Genomic DNA, 21979 nt, shown 5'->3' with positions numbered 1-21979 from the left:
ATTTTTACAATAAAATAAATGATTAATTAATAATTGTTTTCAAGGTGGTATAGGATATAAAAATTGCTGGTTATTTGTACACCCAAATAGACCGGGTTTATAAGAAAACAAGAAGCCAAAAACCCATTAGCATTTTATTGATGATGCTCATCAATTAATTTCCAATATTATAACAGAAACATAGATATATATATATTCATCGATTACACGTGAAGTAAAAGAAAGTGGTTTATATTTTTATAACATATTTTGACATGTTACATGAACAGTACAGTATGTAAGAGCACTTCAGAGATTATAACAGTTAGTGATGGCTGCAAACAAGATTTGTTAGTCCAAATATATCGCTGGCGTTGGCCCAAAACCTCATAAGTCACATTTTGGTGAATTTCATATTCTTTCAAAAATTTATACTTTTTGGGCAATTCTGATTCCTGACACGGACATGTTACCTTTACAAATTATTGACCATTCTAAAGTGTTTTCAATATACAATGCTAATAGTTCAACTAACCCGTGAATTTTGGGGTCTCCTGAAAAGTGATTATTTTGGATATACGAAGATTCCGCCTGACGCCAGCAATGTGCATCACATAAAATATAGAAAATAAAAGTGTCAATTGTCCAAAACATGAATAAGGCTGGAGGGCCTTACTGGCAGAACTACTGCAAGTCCTTCCCAATACAGGGGACTGCAGGGTGCACAATATCAGTGTTAATTCCTGGTTGGTTGGTTTACAGTTAACAGAATGTTTGTGTGTTTTACAAGAATGAATACACTAATCACTAAAGCACTACATACCAGCAAGCATATCTTTTTTAAGGTGCTTTTTCTCTGCTCCAAATTTGTTGAAAATAGAAGAAATGCTAGGAATAACCAGCTGTAACCTCTGACAGTCATGGTCAGTATAAATAGAAGTAGTATCAGTATAAGTACAGGACAACGATCTCAATAAAATCGTCCAGGTGGAAAAAGAATGACGAACAAATATTAAAATAACTATTACTGTATAATTTATGAATCAAGTGATATCTAATGTCTGTTTTGCACACTTTATCATGTGTAAAAAAGTAAACATAAAAAAATACCTCCCAAAGTTTGTATATTCAATCAATTTATGAGAGTAATCCATTATCCCGTATTCTGGAAATTCACAGTGACAACACAACAATGACTGAAGGGCTTAAATTCTTCCTTACAGGGGAACTGGCGGTTAAACCATCAAGGTCAAAAACTGCTACATGGCCAATTTAACCCCTCAAAATTTCCCCCCCCAAAAAAGGACAATAGTTAAAATAATCCTGTTTAATATTTAGCAATCCATATAGTCTTGCATACGGTATAAAACTGGGGCAAGTGGATGTCATAATCTACAGCATTTAGTAAATTACCCATAGGAGCACAACATTATGACTACTAGCACAATATGCTATTCAAAACAAAAGATCTACCAAATATTGTGCAACTACAGTTACAATATATAATGCTTAGGATGGACACTGTCAAAGACATTCAATTAAGTGAGTTTATTATTCTGGTTATAGTTTGCAGTTGTGTAAAAATGTTTTTTTATCAAAATGAGAGCTCTGTCTGATATTTTGGTTAACCCAAACAGTAATGTGTCATGAATATTAGGTACAGTACAGCTCTCAGTACATTTTTACGCAACAGCAAACAATGACAACAATAATGATCTCTGTTAAACTAGAATATTAGACAAATTTCTTGTATTGTACTATTACATTGCACAAGCGCTCATAATGTTATGGTTCGTCAGTGTTAGTTGGATCTACATAGGTGGGTATGTTATTTTGGTTTACGGAAATAAAAGGTACCATAAAGAAGCAAATTATCTATTTTCAGAAAAAGGCACAATGTGTACAGAAGTAAAAACAAATCAATTTAAACAACTATTAAAGGAATTAGGCATGAAATAATAATAAAAAACTCTTTCGCCCAGTAATGCAGCAAAAACCTTTTGGTTAATACAACAAAGTGGCTCAGCATTTCGAAAACCTCCTCAAAGCGCGTCTACACATGAACTCGCAGCAGCATTGTCATCATGCATATTTAAGGGGAAAAAAGTCACTAAGCCACATTTGCTTCTAACTATGATAAAGGCGTATGCGCTGTGATATTGTGCCTCGACACAGTGGGCAGTTTAGGAGGGCATCACTACAGACCTGACAACAGCAAGCATGGCCGCATGGCAGAAATATGACTTGAGCCTGGAGAGAAGAACAGAAAACAATCATTCATTAGATAACATGTGCAAAAGGTCATCCAGGTTTGCATTCATTTATCTATTCATCCATTCATTCATTTTACCCCTGTCTCCATGCAGACCACACATTCGGAGCCTCCTGGTCCCTCCACTGGGCTCGGGGCTGATGGTGTGACGGGGGTACCCGGAGTGAGTGGCGGGCTTGGGATCATGGTGCTGGAGGTGTTGGGAACTGATGGAAAGAAGGAAGAAGACAACTCTGGGGCGGGAACTTCTTCGCTCTGCTCCAACACCTTACATGCACCTAAGAATGGAGGTGATGTGCAAATATCAGTAAAACATAAAACAAAACATAGTAGATCTACTGACAGTGTGTCGCCTTAGAAGTTGGATATTAAACGTTGAACCACAACGGTAGTCAAACTTACACCTCACAAGCATCATCCGTGACTCGCTCATCGTGGGGCTAAAAACGAATTGTTCGATTCGGTTTTGCACATCAAATATGAATTGCTCTCAAATGTACCACCAAAATGAGATGAAGTTTGACAAAGTCAGGAACTATAGAGACAAAGTGCATCTGTGAAGTCTCTGATATTTCTGTTGTGACCCTGAAAACACCTGGAATAATCTGTTCACATCCAACTGTTTGAAATGTATATTATATATATTAGGCATGTATAGATTCAAAAATGAATTTAATAATAATAATAAATAATGTATCCGATTTATATATCACTTTTATATTAGTATATGATGAAATTCTTAAGTATGGGCATGTTTTAAACACAGTAGGAACATGGAAAAAAATTGAACATATTAATTCCCCTAGTATTCCTTTATTATCACTATAATCGGTGTATAACATATGTGTGCATGCATGTTTTACCTTCAGGCTTGTGTTCTTGAGCCCAGTTCAGAAGAGCTTTTTGGATGCCACCTTCAGTAATGCCGAGCTACAAAAAACAAGGTGGAGGATTATGAGCCAAGAAATCATAACAGTTTTTAATTGTCAAATGTAATATACGTTTATGAATATATTTTCCCCTTGAAAAAATTGATAGAAAAAAGGAATGATGTTTGTTGCAAGCTTTCAGTATACAGAGTCAACAAGACTAGAATGGTGTACAGTATACAGAGCTTGACAAATTTATCACCACCAAATTGTATTGTTAATACCATAGGGACAGCCAACTTAAATGCTGGAGGAGGCAAGATTTTTCTTCAGTTTTACAGAGGGGCCACTCAGGACCACACACCATAACGAAATGTATGACAAATATATAATTTCGAATATCGACAAGAGGGCTGTGGTTGAGGGCCGGGCGAATGCAGTTGCCCATCCCTGCCCTAAATTAACAGCACTCAAAATTACTCAACCCTAAATATATCAAATGCACACATGCGCTGACAAACACAAGTAATGTGTCCATGCTAAAATTAAAAATTCAATTATTGTTATCTTTGCAACTATCCAGCATTAGCACATATAAAGTCAGTATTTTAGGACCACATATCAAGGAGAAATCCATTTCTAAATAGTAGTACAGACCTTCTTGAGGTCAGATGGGTTCATGTGGCGAAGGGCCTCGGTAGTCACACGATGGTGAGCCATGATGGGCAAGTAATGCTGTGCCGACAGTTTACACAGTAGATTTACTAACTCTTTTTCCACACCAGCTTCCTGTCATAAAACACATCAGAAAAAAAATGTTTCTCGATGCTCCAGCATATCAGATATGTTCTGTGTGGCACAGTACCTGCATTTGCAGTGATAATGGCTTGGCATCTAGCAATCTCTGGTACTGAATCATCCAGTAGTTTTGCTGGGTGGACTCTGCCTTCAGCTCCATTTCCGCCTAGAAAACCAAAACTAATTAGTGCTGTCATTAGAAGGAAATGCTACTGATGCACATCAGATGATATCACAATTCTTCTACAATGAAATGAAATGAAGTCACACAATTTTTCCTCGTACTAACATTTGAATATTTGTAGCTTTAGACAAGCGCTACAATTATCTATAAGAATGTAATATTGTGATAAATTCAATTGTGAAATGCAAAAGCAAAACTCATATTAAACTAATTGAAATATTTCATGATTTTTACTTTATCATAATTTTGATGATTATAGCCTATAGCCAACAAAAGTTCCCGAATCACCATTTCAAGAAATAGGAATATTACATAAATCAATTAACGGTGGATGCCCCAAGGACCATAAGTAGCCTGTGAGTCAGTTCTACAAATAGCTGAGTTAATCATAATAGGATATTGTGATTTCATTGTGATGTTGCAGAAGTGATCACTTAAAAATGTAAATGCTTTCAGGATCTAAAAAATAGTGTTTTTAAAAATGGATATTCAGCTCATCCTACCTTGTTAAATAATTGTCATATTTTTGGGGTGAAATAATAACATGTCATAACAACATATAATTAAAGGTAATTTGAACAAATTAGTTGTTTCAATAGTACTGGTGGTAGCCCTTCGCATGAAGCAGTGGCCAGGTGTCAAACCACTGATAGCGTCTAGAAAACAATGCACCTCACAGTTCGGTTTACTCACCAGAACTTGCAGGAGTTCTTGCTCTCTCTGGTGCTTCTGTTTCAGCAGTTGTTGCAACAAATCACCAAGACTTGTCCGCTGGTCCACAAGCACTTCCTGCATAAACAGACACATGCACAACAAGATTGACAAGGTAATTGACAAATTGATTGACAGTAATTTTGATTCAGCCATAATTAATTCAAACATTTTATTAACTAAAGAGTGGGTTTTAGACTGGTTTTGTCCAAGGGACCACCATTACAACCAAAAAACAACTCTGGGACCACAGCTTTGGCGGAATATTATTTTATTTTGCACCGAAGGAGGATAGACCTGCACAGGATATTTGTCTGTATGTCTATTTTGGGAATCTCAGCTACATTTGACATAATTTGGATAGTAAATGATTTACAAAATCAGCTGGAAAATAAATCAAGTCTAAATAATAAATCAATTTTATTTTTAAAAATGTTACCATTATTTTCCATTTCCAATTTCATGGACGACCTGCAATACCGCCATGGATCACTAAAGGGCCGCAAACCACCGGTTGACAGTCATGATACAAAAGCCTTAAAAATCAAAACAAAGGACGTCTTCCGCAATTATAGAGGGTCTGAATTAAAAATTGTGAGCACTTTAAATGGTTGCCCAGTCCAAGGTGTTATATTCACTGGGATTTTGTTTGGTTCATACTATACATATGTCATGTATTTCAAGTTTGAGTTTGAAATATAAGGGATGAAGTAGTTGCCCTTAAGATAAAGTCATCCTTGTCCGAGGAATAAAATAAGCTACCTCAGTACCACCTTAAACAGTATGTCACTTAGTTGTACTAAGTTAATTTTGTCTTCACTTATAAATTAGTTCACTGGTTCTTTTATCACAGACAAATGATTTAGGTTGTTTTATTTACCTGACATGTTTCGACATGTACTTTTGCCTTCATCAGAGACACTCTGTCTGTGACAAAAGAACCAGTCAACTAAAGCATGTCACTTAACTACCCACGGTGGCCGATAAGGATTATTTGGTAATATTTAATATTTGTGGACACACTCGTATAAGTCGCACATACAGTAAGGTAATGTTACTTTTCAGAATTGTGTGCACTGTTTGGACAAACTGTACAGCAAAAGTAATGCTGTCCATTTAATCATTTGGAAGACAATGTAGTGCTAATAATATTATCTCACTTAATTCGGGATATGTAGTATTGTAACCAAGGTAGCAAATCATGCAATAAAACAGCCCCATTCAGTAGTCGAAAATAAAGTAAATGAGTGCGAGCAAATTAAAATGAGGGGTGACACCTACCTGCAGAGTCTCAGCATCCAGATTGCGTCTTTTAACTTCAAGTTTTGTCAGCTGCAATAATTCACCCTCAATAAGCTTGATCTGGAACAGTGAAAAGGCAACATGAACTGAGCAGGGAGAAGCAGCATGCTGTGGACAGCAAAGGTTAGGATGAACAACCATGATGATTTAATGGAATGTGTTTTTAGCTACAGGGGTTAATATATTAAATTGGCCTCCTTAGTAGGTTTGACAAAGTACGAACTCTGCAATTCATCCAAAGTTGATGCTTCAAAACAAACTAGCCAATTAATTTCGAACAGTCCTTGAGAATTCATGCTTTTTGTTATCGACATCATCATCATCCCAATAAATTTGACTTTGATGTTTTTAAATAATGCCACCGAATAAGATTTTTTTTTGGGGGGGGTGGCTATTTGGGACCCCAAAATTACTAACATCTTCTCAAGAATCCACATGCTTGCAAGAATTGAGTTTTTAGGTATGTCGAGGCCCCCGACAAAGGTGATTAATTTATCAGACAAACAACAATTTAAAAAAATAATAATACATCTAATTAAAGCAGTGTTTAAAAAGCCATGTTGGGATGTAAGCAAGTGATGACATTTAACTGACCAAGCAGCACAAAAGAAAGTCTGCAGGATGAAATGGACCAAGGACTGGACAGTTCTGTAATAAGCGCTAATAAAGACTCAACCCAGATTCTTGGGAAGGGGCTATACTCATTTTTAAAATTGAAATATTTAAAAGGAAAGAGAGCCTTAAGCATTTGAGATACACCTGTCCGCAAACTATGTATCAAAACAGATAAGAACCGAGGGCAAGTTTGACCCCGACTCCACCCATCTGCATCTCTCCATACATTACAGACCTGGTTGCGGATATAACCATGGACAGAATCTTTCTGCAGTTGAAGTGCTTGAAACGCTGCTTTCTGCATCTCCTCCTGCAAAGTCATGAGTGTTCACTGCATTTAAAAGATTTATGTTCTGTTTAATTATTTAATTAAATGATGGATTACATCAGTCATTTAGAATATAAACAACTGTTATATGGTCACTGAAGACTTATACCTCCTGTAGGATCTGGGCAATGGCTTTAGATTTATCCAGAACTTGGATGGATAGCATCTTATCAAACTTCTTCTCCAGGTTCTCCATACTAATAGGAAAGACATTTGGTCAATTACAACACATTGCAATATTTGTGCGTCTGTGTGCATTTTAAACCTCCTGTAGGCCTCAGACATCAAACTCTTTCGACGATAGTCGCTGGCTTCTTGAAGGAGGCTCACAGCACAGCTGTCTGTCAGCATTTTCTGCATGGCCGCTAAAAAGTGATATAGAGGAAAGGAAAGAAAGAAGAATGACTTTTAAAACAAAATGTTAGAGCCATAAGTAGGAAATGTTTAAGTTAATTGTATTGTGGTTTGTTTTTTATTTTGTAAAATTGAGTTAAGACGATTGACATTTGTTTAGGCATTTTTATTGTGAAATTTTGTTTTATTTTGAAAGGTTTACTTCCTGTCAGGTTGTATTGCATTATAAGAAACCTTTTAGGGATCGTTTAGACAGTTGGATTACGTAGACACGGAGAAAAACAGTTTTTGACCGTGTAGATCGTGTACATAGTATATACTGTGTATTTTTTGGAAAGAAAGAAAAAGGAATTGTAAAACTGATTTATCATAATTTTTGTATTTGTATTTTTTATAGATAAAGACCTTTTTGTTAAATTCACGGTTCGCACGCGTCCTTTACTACAAGTGTCTAGGGAATGACACATATATTGGATCTGTTGCCATAATATTAGTCAAAAACTGTCTCCAGGAGGATAAAAGGACATTCAAGAAAGAAGGAGACGAATGAGAGGAAGCTTTTGGAAGACGAGAGGATGAGAGCCATAGTATCACCGTGAGTAGCTGACCTGCTAACATGCTAACGGCAAAGCTAACTATGCTAACGGAGGGAGCGCCTATTCACACTTAATGAGTCGTTTTGCAAGTTAAGAAGACATTAAAGTAGAAGAATACTGTTACGTTCATGGACTATAAAAGCCCTTTTTGATCGTTTGTTGAAAAAACTTGTTGGATATTGCTGAGATTAAAACATGGAGGAGAAACGATTGTTTGTTGCCGCATCGGACGCAATGCAGGCGAGTGACCACAAGAGGGAGCCAAAGTACACACAAAAGGCACTCGAGGAGAAACTCCAAAGGCTTATCGGACAAAGAAGGGCAAAAATGGCTCATATTACGGCTAAAATGAAGGAAATGGACAACATGAAGAATAATGAAGAGCATGTTGATAAAATGGAGTCAGAAACACTTCAAAGTTTTTACAAGCTGCATGAAGAGTTCATATTGCTAAACAACAATATTGTACAGATGTTACCTGAAGATGAAGCTGACACAGATCAGCGTGACTGGTACGAGTCAAAGGCAGCTACTATTAAGCAGTTTTTGCATGAGACTGAAGGTTGGATTCAAGAACGTAAAAGAAGTGTTCACAATGAAGAGGAGGTTGCGCCATATGACAGTATTTCTGTAATAGCGGATTTTCGTTGTCAAAGAAGTAAGAGCAGATCGAGTTCCAGGACTGAAAGTTCTTCAGTTGTGTCAAACACGAGTTCAGTGGCTCGCATGAAAGAGGAGGCTAAAAGAGCAGCTCTTCTAGCACGAGCTGAATCGCTAAAAAAGAAAAAGGCAATTCAACTGCAGGAAGCAAAGTTGAAGGCTGAGTTGGAGGAGCTAGAGATTGAAACTGCAATAGCAGCCTCTACTGCTAAGCTCAAAGTTTTCCAGAACCACGAGGATCCCCAAGATGCAATGAATGAATATGTGAAATACAGGCTGGAACAACCTTTGGCAAGTCTTCCAAGATCCCAACCTGTACTTGAAGTCCAGGCTCAGATGACAGCAGATGCTGAAGAGAAGGAAGATCATCCGATGTATGATGTGTCTGCTAGTATCACAAAACATTCATCTCATGCATATTTGTGTCATCCGGATCACTCAGATGGAGCCCCACCTATACGTCCTCAGGAGCCCACATCTACAGGTGACAGGATTTATGAGGTGATGCATCATCAAAACCTAATCACTGAAATGTTGGTCAAGCAGCAAAGCCTATCACTGCTGCCCAAGAGAGACATTCCTGTGTTCTCAGGTGATCCACTCAAGTACCGTATTTGCCGGTGTATTAGTCGACCTTTTTCGATCCAAAATCGACCGAAAAAAATCGACCTCGACTTATACACCGAGTCATAAAATTTAACTTCGTATTCATCGCTTCAAATGTGATGGTAACCAAGGCCGTTTCTCATGCATCTCATTGTGCGTGGGTGTGCGTCCGTCAGGCTCATCAAACAGCGAGAAACTGAATCATTATAAAGCGTTCGTCGCATTAACACGCATCCTCAGCAACAATTTCAAATATTCTCACCTCAATAACGGACATCGAAAGCCAGGCAGCGACGATGACTGCTAGGGGGAAGTACTGGGTATTGAGCGAATGTGCGAGTCATCGCGCGTCAAGCAACGACAATAACTACCGGTAAGTAAACATTCAATCGCCATGTCTAAATGAATGTCGTTGGCATTTAGAAAATATTCGCCAAACTTGGCCAGACTTCCAGGGGAAGAGGCCGAATTTTCACTTGTTCTGGCCGACTGGAGGAACCAGCCGAGGCGGACACTTTACGGCGGTTGAGTCGCTGGCACTTAGAAAATATTCGCCAAACTTGGCCGGACTTCCAGGGGAAGAGGCCGAATTTTCACTTGTGGTGGCCGACACGGGGAACCAGCCGAGGCGGACACTTTACGGCGGTTGAGTCGTTGGCACTTAGAAAATATTCGCCAAACTTGGCCGGACTTCCAGGGGAAGAGGCCGAATTTTCACTTGTGGTGGCCGACACGGGGAACCAGCCGAGGCGGACACTTTACGGCGGTTGAGTCGTTGGCACTTAGAAAATATTCGCCAAACTTGGCCGGACTTCCAGGGGAAGAGGCCGAATTTTCACTTGTGGTGGCCGACACGGGGAACCAGCCGAGGCGGACACTTTACGGCGGTTGAGTCGTTGGCACTTAGAAAATATTCGCCAAACTTGGCCGGACTTCCAGGGGAAGAGGCCGAATTTTCACTTGTGGTGGCCGACACGGGGAACCAGCCGAGGCGGACACTTTACGGCGGTTGAGTCGTTGGCACTTAGAAAATATTCGTCAAACTTGGCCAGACTTCCAGGGGAAGAGGCCAAATTTTCACTTGTTCTGGCCGACATGGGGAACCAGCCGGGGCGGACTCTTTATGGCGCAAGAGCCGTTGGCACTTAGAAAATATTCGCCAAACGCTCTCAGGATAGAGAAGACCAAGAAGATGCCCTTTATGATGACAAACTAAACGAAAACGAATGGAACGAGCTTTTCGGAAGTAGCGACGATGAAGACGAATTTTGAACTCTATGTACCGGCAATCACTTTATAATTATAATTGGTAGTTTCTTAACTAAAAATAAACCAGTTTCTAAGAGTGTTCATTGTTGTTAGTCTCTCGGCGCGTAATATCACAGGGTCATGAAGTAAATAATATTTAAAATGGCGTATAGATCGCTCGCTACAAACTCGCGAATTTGAACACATTTCGTCAATAAATTTCGCATATTTCTGATTGAATTTTGAAGTTTAATATAATGCAACAATTGAGCTCGACTTATACAAAGGATATATCATAAAATCGTAAATTTCCGTCGAATTTTAGGGGGTCGACTTATACACCGAGTCGACTTATACACCGGCAAATACGGTATAAATCTTTTCTCAGAGCATTTGACAATGCTATTGACAATAAGACACAAAATGAGAAAGATAAACTCTTCTTTCTGGAGCAATATACACGTGGAGAGCCACAAGATCTGGTGAGAAGCTGTGAACACATGACCGGAGAGAAAGGTTATAGAGAAGCCAGACAACTGCTTCATAAGCAATACGGCGATAATTTAAAAATGGGCATGGCTTACATCGAGAAGGCTTTAAAATGGCCACAAATAAAGACAGATGAGGTTAAGAGCTTAAACGCTTATTCTCTCTTCCTGATTGGTTGCCAAAACACGATGCAAGATGATGACTACATGGAAGAAATGGACAACCCAACAAACATGAGAGTCATTCTGTCCAAATTGCCATACAAGATGAGGGAGCGAAGGCGTAATGTGGCATTTGAAATGCAGGAGAATAAAGGAAGAAGAGCAAGGTTCACAGATCTGGTAGATTACATTGACAGACAAACAAAGATCGTCTCAGATCCATTGTTTGGTGATCTACAGGAAGTCAGTCTATCTACAAAACAAAAAGAAAAGAGCAGTTTTGTGAAGAGAGCAAAGGAAAGTACACCAAGAAGTAGCAGTTTTGCTACAAGTGTTGACACAGAAAAGCAGGAATTTTCACAGTCAAACCAAGTCACAAAGACTGATAACGGCAAACTAGCTCAGAATAACTGTTTGTACTGTGACAAAAATCACGGACTTGGGAACTGTGAAAAGTTCCAGAAGCTAGCACACAAGGACAAGATTGAATATTTGAAATTCAAAGGTTTGTGTTTTGGATGCCTGGTTCAAGGTCATTTGAGTAAAGATTGTTCAAGAAGACTGACATGTCAGTTATATTCACGGAAACATCCAAGCATCCTACATGTACAACGAGAAGAAAAGACATCACCGAAAAATGAAAGAAACGCCACTTCTGAACCTCAGACCACTAGTGCTGTAAGCCAGGAGATGTGTGGATATACTGGGGCCGGGAGCAACGAAGAAGTTTTGGCCATTGTTCCAGTAAAGCTCAAGTCCAAGAAAGGCACACAGATAATTGAGACATACGCCTTCATAGATCCTGGCAGTTCGGCGACGTTTTGCACGGAGAAGATCATGAGAACACTGAACTTAAGAGGCAGAAAAATGGACATTTTGCTCCGAACTATGGGACAGGAGAAGCTTGTCCGTAGTCACATCCTGTCAGAACTGGAAGTCAGTGGATTTGAAGAGGAAAAATACATTGATCTACCTTCAGTGTTCACTCAACATGAAATTCCTGTCAAAAAGGAGAACATTCCTGATCAGAAAGACCTCCGGAAGTGGACATATTTGGATGAGGTGAACCTTCCAAGTATCAAGGCAGAAATTGGCCTGTTAGTTGGTTCTAATGCTCACAAAGCAATAGAACCATGGAAAGTCATCAATAGCCAAGGAGATGGTCCATACGCAGTGAAAACGTCGATTGGATGGATTGTCAATGGTCCTGTAAAGGGAGAAGAGGACGTTCAACAGTGTGAGAATGAGTTACCGAGGTTAACTGCGAACAGGATATCAGTGGCAATCCTTGAGGAATTGCTGATACAGCAATATAATTTGGATTTCACAGAGCGTAGCTGTGAAGACAAAACAGAGATGTCACAAGATGATCAACAGTTCATGAAGGATGTGGAACAGTCTTGTCAGTTCTTCGACGGACATTACTGTATAAGTCTCCCATTTAAGAACAAGCCTCAGAAGATGCCCAATAATCGCAGTCTAGTTGAGCAGAGAGCCGTCAATCTCAAGAAGAAACTTGTAAAAAACCCTGATTTTCATGCTGACTATAAAGTCTTCATGCATGACATCATAGCAAAGGGTTATGCTGAAAAGGTGCCTGCAAACAGTCAGTGCAACGATGGAGAAGTGTGGTACATCCTACATCACGGGGTGTATCACCCAAGGAAGAAGAAAATAAGAGTTGTTTTTGACTGCAATGCAACATATCAGGGAGTTTCACTGAATAACCAGTTACTCCAAGGCCCAGACCTCACAAATACCTTGATTGGAGTTTTGACAAGGTTTAGAGAGGAGAAGGTTGCATTGATGGCTGACATAGAGGCAATGTTTTACCAAGTCAGGGTACCCTCAAAGGACTCTGATTTTCTGCGTTTTCTATGGTGGCCTGATGGAGATTTGAACGGAAAACTGGAGGAGTATAGAATGACAGTACATATTTTTGGAGCCACTTCGTCTCCAAGTTGTGCTAGTTTTGCCCTAAGAAAGACAGCCGAATACAAAGAAGATGAGACAACAGCTGAAGCCTCTAAAGCAATCAAGAGGAAGTTTTACATGGACGACTGTTTGGCAAAGGTGGCTTCAGAGGACCAAGCTATAGCACTATAACAATCTCTGAAAGCTCTATGCTTGCAGGGTGGATTCAACTTGACAAAATGGGTCAGTAACAGCAGAAAGGTTCTGTCATGTATTCCTGAAAATGAAAGAGCTGCAAAGATGAAGGATTTAGACTTGAACAAAGACACTCTGCCTACCGAAAGAGCTCTGGGAATACACTGGTGTACAGAGTCGGACACTTTCACATTTAAGGTGAACGTACCAAGAAAACCTGCCACAAGGAGAGGAATTCTTTCAGTTGTTAACTCAGTTTATGATCCTCTGGGTTTAATTTCCCCATGTATTCTTCCTGCCAAGATGATTTTGAGGGAACTCTGTCAAAGAAAATTGAGCTGGGACGAGGATGTTGGAGAAGGAGATTTGTAAAGATGGATGCAGTGGGTTTCAGAACTCGAGGAACTTTCCAGCTTCCACATAAAGAGATGTATGAAACCAGATGATTTCTGTCCCACATCTAAAGCAGAGCTGCACCATTTCTCGGATGCAAGTGATATTGGTTATGGTACTGCTACATACCTATTGCTGATCAATGAAGATGGACGGAGGAGCTGCGGATTGCTCATGGCTAAATCCAGAGTTGCCCCACTGAAGAAAATAACAGTCCCTAGGATGGAACTGACTGCTGCAGTCATAGCAGTGAAAGTCGACAGATTGTTAAAACAGGAGCTGGAGACCCCCCTTGGAGCGTCTGTTTTTTGGACAGACAGCCTGACTGTACTTAGGTACATACAGATTGATGCTTCACGTTTCAAGACTTTTGTGGCCAACCGGGTTGCATTCATAAGGGAAGCTACTTCACCATCTCAATGGAGATACGTGAATAGTTCACTTAATCCAGCAGATACGGCTTCACGTGGTACAAAATTTACCACTCTTATCCAGAACCACAACTGGATTTGTGGTCCACATTTTCTTTATCAAGAGGAGTTTGAGTGGCCTACCAGACCTGACATACCAAGCACCATGAATGAGGACAGTGAGATCAAGAAGACAGCGCTGGTCAGTCTCTTGACCATGACTGAAATTACATCCATGAAGAGACTGGTGGAATACTACTCTGACTGGCACAAGCTGAAAAAGGCTGTTGCATGGATGCTACGCATGAAGGATCTGCTTCACTACCTTGTTGAGAAGAGAAGAGAATGTAAAGAGGTTATTTCCCTGAAAGAGACAGAATCATTGAAGCAATACCAGAAAGTGCATGAAGAAATGATGAGACTGAGAAAGTCATTGAAAGGAAAACCTTTGTCTGTTCAGGACTTGGAAGATGCAAATGTTGTGCTAATACGTCACAGTCAAAAAGAGATGTTTTCAGAAGAGTTGTCTGCACTCTTAAGTAATGATTTACATATAAAGAGGTCACATCCGCTTTCCAAATTGGATCCTTTTCTGCACAATGGCATCATCAAAGTTGGAGGTCGATTGAACAAATCAGCCATGCCAGAAGAAGCAAGATGCCCAACTGTGTTGCACAAAGAACATCACATTGCTAAGCTGATTCTGCAACAGGTTCATCGACATAATGGTCACTGCGGAAGGAACCAGCTGGTTGCAAAGGTCAGACAGCAATACTGGATACCAGGACTGAACAGAGCTGCCCGCACAACAATATCCAAATGCATCACATGCAGGAAAATACATGCAAAGCCTGCAGTCCAAAAGATGGCAGACTTATTGGAGGAACGTGTACTCCCAGATAAACCTCCGTTCACGCATGTGGGAGTGGACTATTTTGGACCTTTTGGTGTAAAGAGAGGACGCAGCATAGTGAAGCGCTATGGCATTCTGTTTACATGCTTTGCACTTAGAGCAGTACACATAGAGGTTGCTCACTCATTGGATACCTCATCATGCATAAATGCCATCAGAAGGTTTATGTGTAGAAGAGGTCAAGTTTCTACCCTGCACTCAGATAATGGCACTAATTTCATTGGTGCCGAAAAAGAACTTATAGAAGCCATGGCTGAGCTTGATCATTCTAAAATAAGAGAGGATCTGATGTTAAAAGGTATTGCATGGACCTTTAACACACCAACCGCCTCCCATCAAGGTGGAATATGGGAAAGACAGATTCGTACCGTCAGGAAGGTGTTGAACTCTGTGTTGAGGCAACAAACATTAGATGATGATGGCCTTCACACACTATTATGTGAAGTGGAAGCAGTCAAAAATGATCGTCCTTTGACTGCTGCATCAGATGATCCAAATGACTTGGAGGTTTTGACCCCAAACCATCTTCTGTTGTTAAAGAAGCAGCCGATCCTTCCTCCAGGCTTATTTAACAGTGATGATACATACTCGCGTCGAAGATGGAGACAGACACAATACATGGCCGATCTGTTTTGGTCAAGATGGACAAAGGAATATCTTCCATTGCTACAAGAGAGACAGAGATGGCGGACTCAAAGAAGAAATTTTGTCGCTGGAGATCTTGTTCTCATTGTTGACAATTCAGCCCCAAGGAATACTTGGTTGACTGGAAGAATCCAAAAGACCTTCCCGGACTCCAGAGGAATTGTGCGACGAGTTCAAGTTCAAACCAAGTCTAGTTTGTTGGATAGACCTATAAGTAAACTCTGTTTGTTACAGGAGGCAGAATGAGTCAGGAAAAGACTGTTAGTTGACTCACAGGCAAAACCTTGATATATTTTGTTAGGTTAATAACTATATGGCTCTTTTTGAGGTGTAATTGTTATGCATCCTGCCTATACAATTAGGGGCCGGAATGTTAGAGCCATAAGTAGGAAATGTTTAAGTTAATTGTATTGTGGTTTGTTTTTTATTTTGTAAAATTGAGTTAAGACGATTGACATTTGTTTAGGCATTTTTATTGTGAAATTTTGTTTTATTTTGAAAGGTTTACTTCCTGTCAGGTTGTATTGCATTATAACAAACCTTTTAGGGATCGTTTAGACCAGGTATGGGCAAACTACGGCCCGCGGGCCGGACTGTTTAATCCGGCCCGCCAACCCTAAATAAATTGTATTATTAAACTTTTTTTTTTCGGTCATTTTGCCAGCAATGACTGCGTTTCCCCAGTAGATGGGGAACCACTCGCCTGCGCATTTACTACCGGAAGCCGTGTCAGAAAGCTCGGTGCACACTCACAGGTGCGTGTACGTACTCAGTAGTACGGAAATGGCGCACTCGCGCTCTATTTGTAGCAGTGCCGAATTTAGAGTGTGGGCTGTGACGACAGCATTCTTGTAATTTGCGCGCCGAGTTTTCGGATACAGTTTTACGCTAAAGCCACCCACAAACCTTCCCCTGGAATCCTTCCATTAAAATGAGTCGCCCACGGAAAAGCAAGGTGGACACTGAGTGCCGAGTGTTTAAAAAGAGTAGCCAATTTGGCTCGACGTACGCGACGTGACGTTCAGCCACATGAACATCAACATCAAGTGAACACTGAAAATGAAGGGGAGGCTTTCAAGTTTGTTGTAAAAAAATGCATTTTGAATATGATCTGTACAAATAGCAGGGATTGAAACTAGCGACCATTCTCATTTTCAAACAATGCAGGATGCTCAAGGACATTGATGCACCACCTGTTTGTGACTAATCTTAACCTTTAAAGTTCTTAAGGCTTACTTTAAGGAAGTGTTTTCCGTTTCCTCACTTCTGTTACCAGGTGTTTGTGAGTTAAAACTCTGCTCTGATTTTCAGATACCCCTCACCGTGTTGCCGTTTTGATTACTTTATTTGGATGTATGCTTTCACCGATTCTTCAAGATGATATATTTGGTCAGAATGTTTGCCGTTTGATGTGATCTCATAAGATAAACATACATCTTTCATTAATCTGACCTGCAGGCACTGAAGTGATGGAGACTGTTATTCATAATAACAGTGTCATATTTTCTGAGAATCACTGATAGCAGTTTTTTAGGGATGTTATTTTTTTTTTTTAATGCTGTTAATAAATGCATTTGTTTTCAAAAAACTTTTTTTGAATATCCATGCTTTACTACCTACTAAAGGCCAAAAACTTTTATGCAATGACCTTTACAGGTCGTTTATATTACTTCACACAAACACTACATCCATCTGCTCCTGGTTCGGCCCCCCGGTCAAACTTTAGAACCCAATTCGGCCCGCAAGTCAAAAAGTTTGCCCACCCCTGGTTTAGACAGTTGGATTACGTAGACACGGAGAAAAACAGTTTTTGACCGTGTAGATCGTGTACATAGTATATACTGTGTATTTTTTGGAAAGAAAGAAAAAGGAATTGTAAAACTGATTTATCGTAATTTTTGTATTTGTATTTTTTGTAGATAAAGACCTTTTTGTTAAATTTACGGTTCGCACGCGTCCTTTACTACAAGTGTCTAGGGAATGACACAGATATTGGATCTGTTGCCATAATACAAAATAAAATGGGATGTGTTTGGGAAGCGCAAGACATACAACAACAAATTGGAAGACCTAAACAGAAAACCTTATTGGCTTGAACTCCGTCAAGTTTTCACTGATTTTGTTCATAACCTTTATGAACAGAATTTCTAGGTGTAGCTGAGACATTGAGGGTGTCCGGTTTAGTGTTCTCAGTATTACATCTCTGCCTTCTGCAGATTACGTGGTATTGTTGGCTTCATAAAGAGTGATCGGGTGAGGAGCTTGTAGCGGTTTAAGGCTATTTGCGTAAAAAAGAAGAGAATAATAATTTGCCTTGCATTTTTGGGCAAACTACTGTAAGTGGAGAGTAAAAGGTAACATACTGGCCACTTCTCTCTTTCTCAGAGAGTTGGCTTCTTCCTGTGTGATGGCAGTCAGATGTTCCATACGGATCCTGTCAGACAAACAATCAGTAAAATGTACCCACTGCTTTGATTTAAACAACCAAATAAAAGGTTGTAAAATATTCATTAAACATACAATACAGTATACTTTATTAATCCTAGGAGGAAAGTTAATCCATTAACATTGCTTGAATTTCACTACAGTCCTTACTAAATTCTTGAATTACAAGTTTTGCAGCGATAGAACTGAATGATTGTCTTCCACTCACCGATCTTCTTCCATGGCTTGGAGAAACTCAGCACTCTTTTTCTGCCTGCAGAGGTCAAAATATGAAGTTGTCAAGTGGCTACAAGTAGCTTTCATGTGACACACATCTACACGCTGCTTTCATGTACTACCTGTTGTCATCCAACAGCATGTTACTAATGCGACTGCTGATGTCATTTTCGGCGTGTTTCACTTTTTCTAACAACAGTAACCTCTCAGAATCCTGGGCTCGCTGCTGCTGGGAGAACCCCTGCTCCAAACGCTCCTGCTCCTAAACATTAGTGCAAAAGTGAGCAGGTAAATTTCATTTCTTTTTGGTTTCTGATAGATATTCATGATTTGACTACTCGGATATTCCAAAGATGAGCAAGAGTCAAAAACAAATGTTGACCTGTCATAGAATATTCCAAATGTACGGGAAGAGAAAAGAATGGGAATAACTGCATTTACTGCGTGTGGGAACAACGTACCTGTCGGACTGAGTTGAGAATATTTACTTTACGAGTGGTGTTCATGAGTAGAAGCTGGGTGTGTTCATTTTGTTTCTCCTCTCTGTGTCGCTCTATGGCCAGTTTTTCCTCTTGCTTTTGAATCTGAGAGAATGAATAATTTTCTTAACGATGCAAAAAACATTTTGCAACACAATTTAAAAAAAAAATCTTAATGTTGCAGCTTTATTTCTTTTTGTTTTCCAATTACATTGAATTACAGTGTAAATGGTACTATAAAATGATCTAGTATGTATATATACCACTACTTGATTATAGCTACAGCTTTGTTTCAGTTTAACTTCAATCAGCAAGAAACCTTGAATGAAACCTTTAAGTTGAAAACATACCTTTCTCTTCTCATAGTCACTGAATTTATTCTGTAACAAAAAGTGAAGAAACATTTAATGTGGCAAGTGAACGCGATATGCTCCGACACCATTATTATACAGTGTAATGGAATTTACTACCTGCCAGGCCTCATCCAAAGCATCCACACAGTCAGAGTTTTGTTTACCACCGTCACTTTCCAGAACAGGGAGAAGATACTGGGATGGAGGGCAGTACTCCTCGCCTAGCTCTGAGTAAAACGATAGATTTGGAATGAAACCTCAGGAAATTCTATCAAGATTGACATAAACACAATTTGGAATTTGACCCAAATTTTCACACACATATAAATTGAGGCACAATTCTTTTGTCTTAAGTTAACAAAAGTGAGAGAACGAGTTGACTCCATGTGGTTAATTTCTTTTTACGATTGTGCGACAATTAAGAATGTTACAAAGTTACATGTGTGACCGACACCTGCAAGATGACATGCTTGTACATTATAGTCACATTTATGTTGGTATACTAGTAGTGGTTAACCAAGTATTATACTTGAATATTACATGTCTGTAATACCAATAAATTGTATTAAAATGGGAACTGTGTGATGCAAATCTCTTGCAAAAGAAACACGATTTAGAGGTTGATCCCAAAAACATGCTTGGTAGGCCGATTGAAGACTCCAAATTGTCCCTAGGTGTGAGTGCGGTTGCAAATGGCGTGTGTATGTGTGTGTGTGTGTGTGTGTGTGTGTGTGTGTGTGTGTGTGTGTGTGTGTGTGTGTGTGTGTGTGTGTGTGTGCGTGCGTGCGTGTATATATATATATATATATATGTACTATGTTCATATGTCGTATGTACATATGTATGTACATACGTACGTATTTATTTATTTATTGTTTAAGATTTGGATGCGAGGTACACAGAGGAAAATAAAACAGAATGTGTAGTAATTCTATACTATTTGGTAGTTACTAAACACATACTCACCAGAGCACAGGAAGTGCTGGATGTTCGCTGTACCTTCCCCACACACAGATGCAGGAGGAAAGGTCATTGTAGCTGCATCCAGTATGAGATTCTGTCACAGCACATGTACACACACACACACACACACACACACACACACACACACACACACACACGCACGCACACACACACACACACACACGCACACACGCACACACGCACACACACACAACACACACAACACACACAACACACACAACACACACACTTGCTGTGTTTTGTTGCTTCTTTACGCAATCGTGTGAACTGAATTTCCAAGATGGACACGTACCTCCAGGGTGCGGATGTAAGCAAAGGTTTTGGGAATCTGGATGATGAGGTTGTCACTCACGTCTAGAGTGCGTAAACTGCACAGAGAGCTAATTGTCGTTGGTAGTTCACTGAGGCAGTTGCCTAAAGCGACAGGATAAATACAACAGTAAATTAAAAGTGACATTAAACTGAAAGCTAACACTTGGGCACAAACAAGGAACAAGAACTCCACCTTTCAAATTGAGCGTCTGCAGGTGCTTTAGATCCCCAATGGATTCTGGAAGGACCTTTAATCGATTCTTGTCCACATTCAAAATCTAAGAATACACAATTGGCAAAATACGAGAGTGACTACCATTCATTAACTGAGTAACGTTTATTTTCAAGAGTTCAGAGTAACTCTACCTGCAGAGACGTCAGCTTCCCGATGTCTTCTGGGAGCGAGTTTATCTTATTATTATGCAAATCCAAAACCTGAAATGGAAGAGGGATGGGGTGAAATATTTGGCTTGGTCAGGAAACTTTAAAAAGTTAAACATCATTGTAACATTTTATGATATTTACTTCATTTAAAAACAATGCGTGGTTCTATTTTGATTGAAAAAAAAAAAAAGCCTGTTTCTAAACATTTGCACTTTTACATGAACTAGTGTTCAGAGCAATGAACACAACATTGTGGGAGCATTCGGATTAAATTCTACACCGCGGTTTAAACCAAGCATTGTAATATTTGTGTGAGAAGGTGATTTTACCTTGAGAGTGACAAGAGAGATGATATCATTTCCTTTGGGAAGCAGTGACTTGAGCTCATTGCTGTGTAAGAGGAGGACCTGTGGAAGGCCAAAATGAGAAAGGTCTGGTCAAGTGATATTAAATAGTTAAGTGTGTATGAGACAAACAAAACAGACTTTATGTGCAGTTCTTTTTAGCTCTTTATTATGCTTTTGTTCTTACTTTCTTTTGAAGAACTTTGCAAATCGAATAGGCGCTCGAAGGAACCTGTGAAATAGCAGAAAAACATATTCAACGCAACAACTTAAATGGTATTGCAAAAATATTATGTGTTTTTATATACTGTCGGTGGAATTTGTTTTTTTCTTTCATATCAGGAAACATGAACAACTGAATTGGAAAATTTTGTCGGACACTGAGTCCGTACAGTGAACCCCCCGAATCTTATAATTTCTGAGTGAACAAACGACAATCAGCAATCATGTTTTCTGGCACATATAACATAGGAGCACTTTTAATTAGAATTTCAAAACAAAGCTGTCTGTTTTCTAAGAGTGAAAAAAAATGTTGCAAATGTCAAAAGTTGTTTGATAAAAATGCTTTGTCATTTGAACAAATTTTGACATCAACACTGCCCATTGTTTTTTACTGCAAACCAATATTGACTCCAAATATCAGCCTCCTTGACAATTAATAATCAGTAAGCTAACACACAAACTACAAACTTAAAGATTAAAATGTAAAACAATCCAATACTGCACAAGTTTTATCGCATTAAATCCATGTGGAAATCTAGAAGTTTAGATGGTGGCTTTTTTAGTTTACTTTAGCCGTATTTCATAATTATGTAATAGT

The 21979-nt window shown here is 39.3% G+C and overlaps 1 protein-coding gene across 1 annotated transcript in view; it reads right to left on the bottom strand.

The window, feature by feature from the left end:
- Nucleotides 1–121: 121 nt before the first annotated feature.
- lrsam1 (leucine rich repeat and sterile alpha motif containing 1) overlaps nucleotides 122–21979 on the bottom strand; it is a 28663-nt gene continuing 6805 nt past the window's right edge. Inside the window, exons 4-25 of the mRNA XM_049738456.2 lie at nucleotides 21347–21391; nucleotides 21145–21222; nucleotides 20798–20866; nucleotides 20625–20709; nucleotides 20412–20533; nucleotides 20102–20192; nucleotides 19253–19362; nucleotides 19133–19162; nucleotides 18765–18887; nucleotides 18426–18565; nucleotides 18296–18340; nucleotides 18006–18076; nucleotides 7324–7423; nucleotides 7168–7255; nucleotides 6966–7040; nucleotides 6095–6175; nucleotides 4796–4891; nucleotides 3986–4084; nucleotides 3778–3909; nucleotides 3115–3181; nucleotides 2330–2529; nucleotides 122–2229 (exon numbers count right to left, since the gene is read on the bottom strand). Of these exons, the coding sequence (XP_049594413.1) occupies nucleotides 2107–2229; nucleotides 2330–2529; nucleotides 3115–3181; nucleotides 3778–3909; nucleotides 3986–4084; nucleotides 4796–4891; nucleotides 6095–6175; nucleotides 6966–7040; nucleotides 7168–7255; nucleotides 7324–7423; nucleotides 18006–18076; nucleotides 18296–18340; nucleotides 18426–18565; nucleotides 18765–18887; nucleotides 19133–19162; nucleotides 19253–19362; nucleotides 20102–20192; nucleotides 20412–20533; nucleotides 20625–20709; nucleotides 20798–20866; nucleotides 21145–21222; nucleotides 21347–21391 (2070 nt within the window). The 3' untranslated portion in view covers nucleotides 122–2106. The remainder of the gene's footprint in view (nucleotides 2230–2329; nucleotides 2530–3114; nucleotides 3182–3777; nucleotides 3910–3985; nucleotides 4085–4795; nucleotides 4892–6094; nucleotides 6176–6965; nucleotides 7041–7167; nucleotides 7256–7323; nucleotides 7424–18005; nucleotides 18077–18295; nucleotides 18341–18425; nucleotides 18566–18764; nucleotides 18888–19132; nucleotides 19163–19252; nucleotides 19363–20101; nucleotides 20193–20411; nucleotides 20534–20624; nucleotides 20710–20797; nucleotides 20867–21144; nucleotides 21223–21346; nucleotides 21392–21979) is intronic.

The sequence above is a fragment of the Syngnathus scovelli genome, chromosome 13 (genome assembly GCF_024217435.2).
Source record: "Syngnathus scovelli strain Florida chromosome 13, RoL_Ssco_1.2, whole genome shotgun sequence".
NCBI classification, from domain to species: domain Eukaryota; kingdom Metazoa; phylum Chordata; class Actinopteri; order Syngnathiformes; family Syngnathidae; genus Syngnathus; species Syngnathus scovelli.
This window is presented reverse-complemented; position numbering and strand designations above follow the sequence as displayed.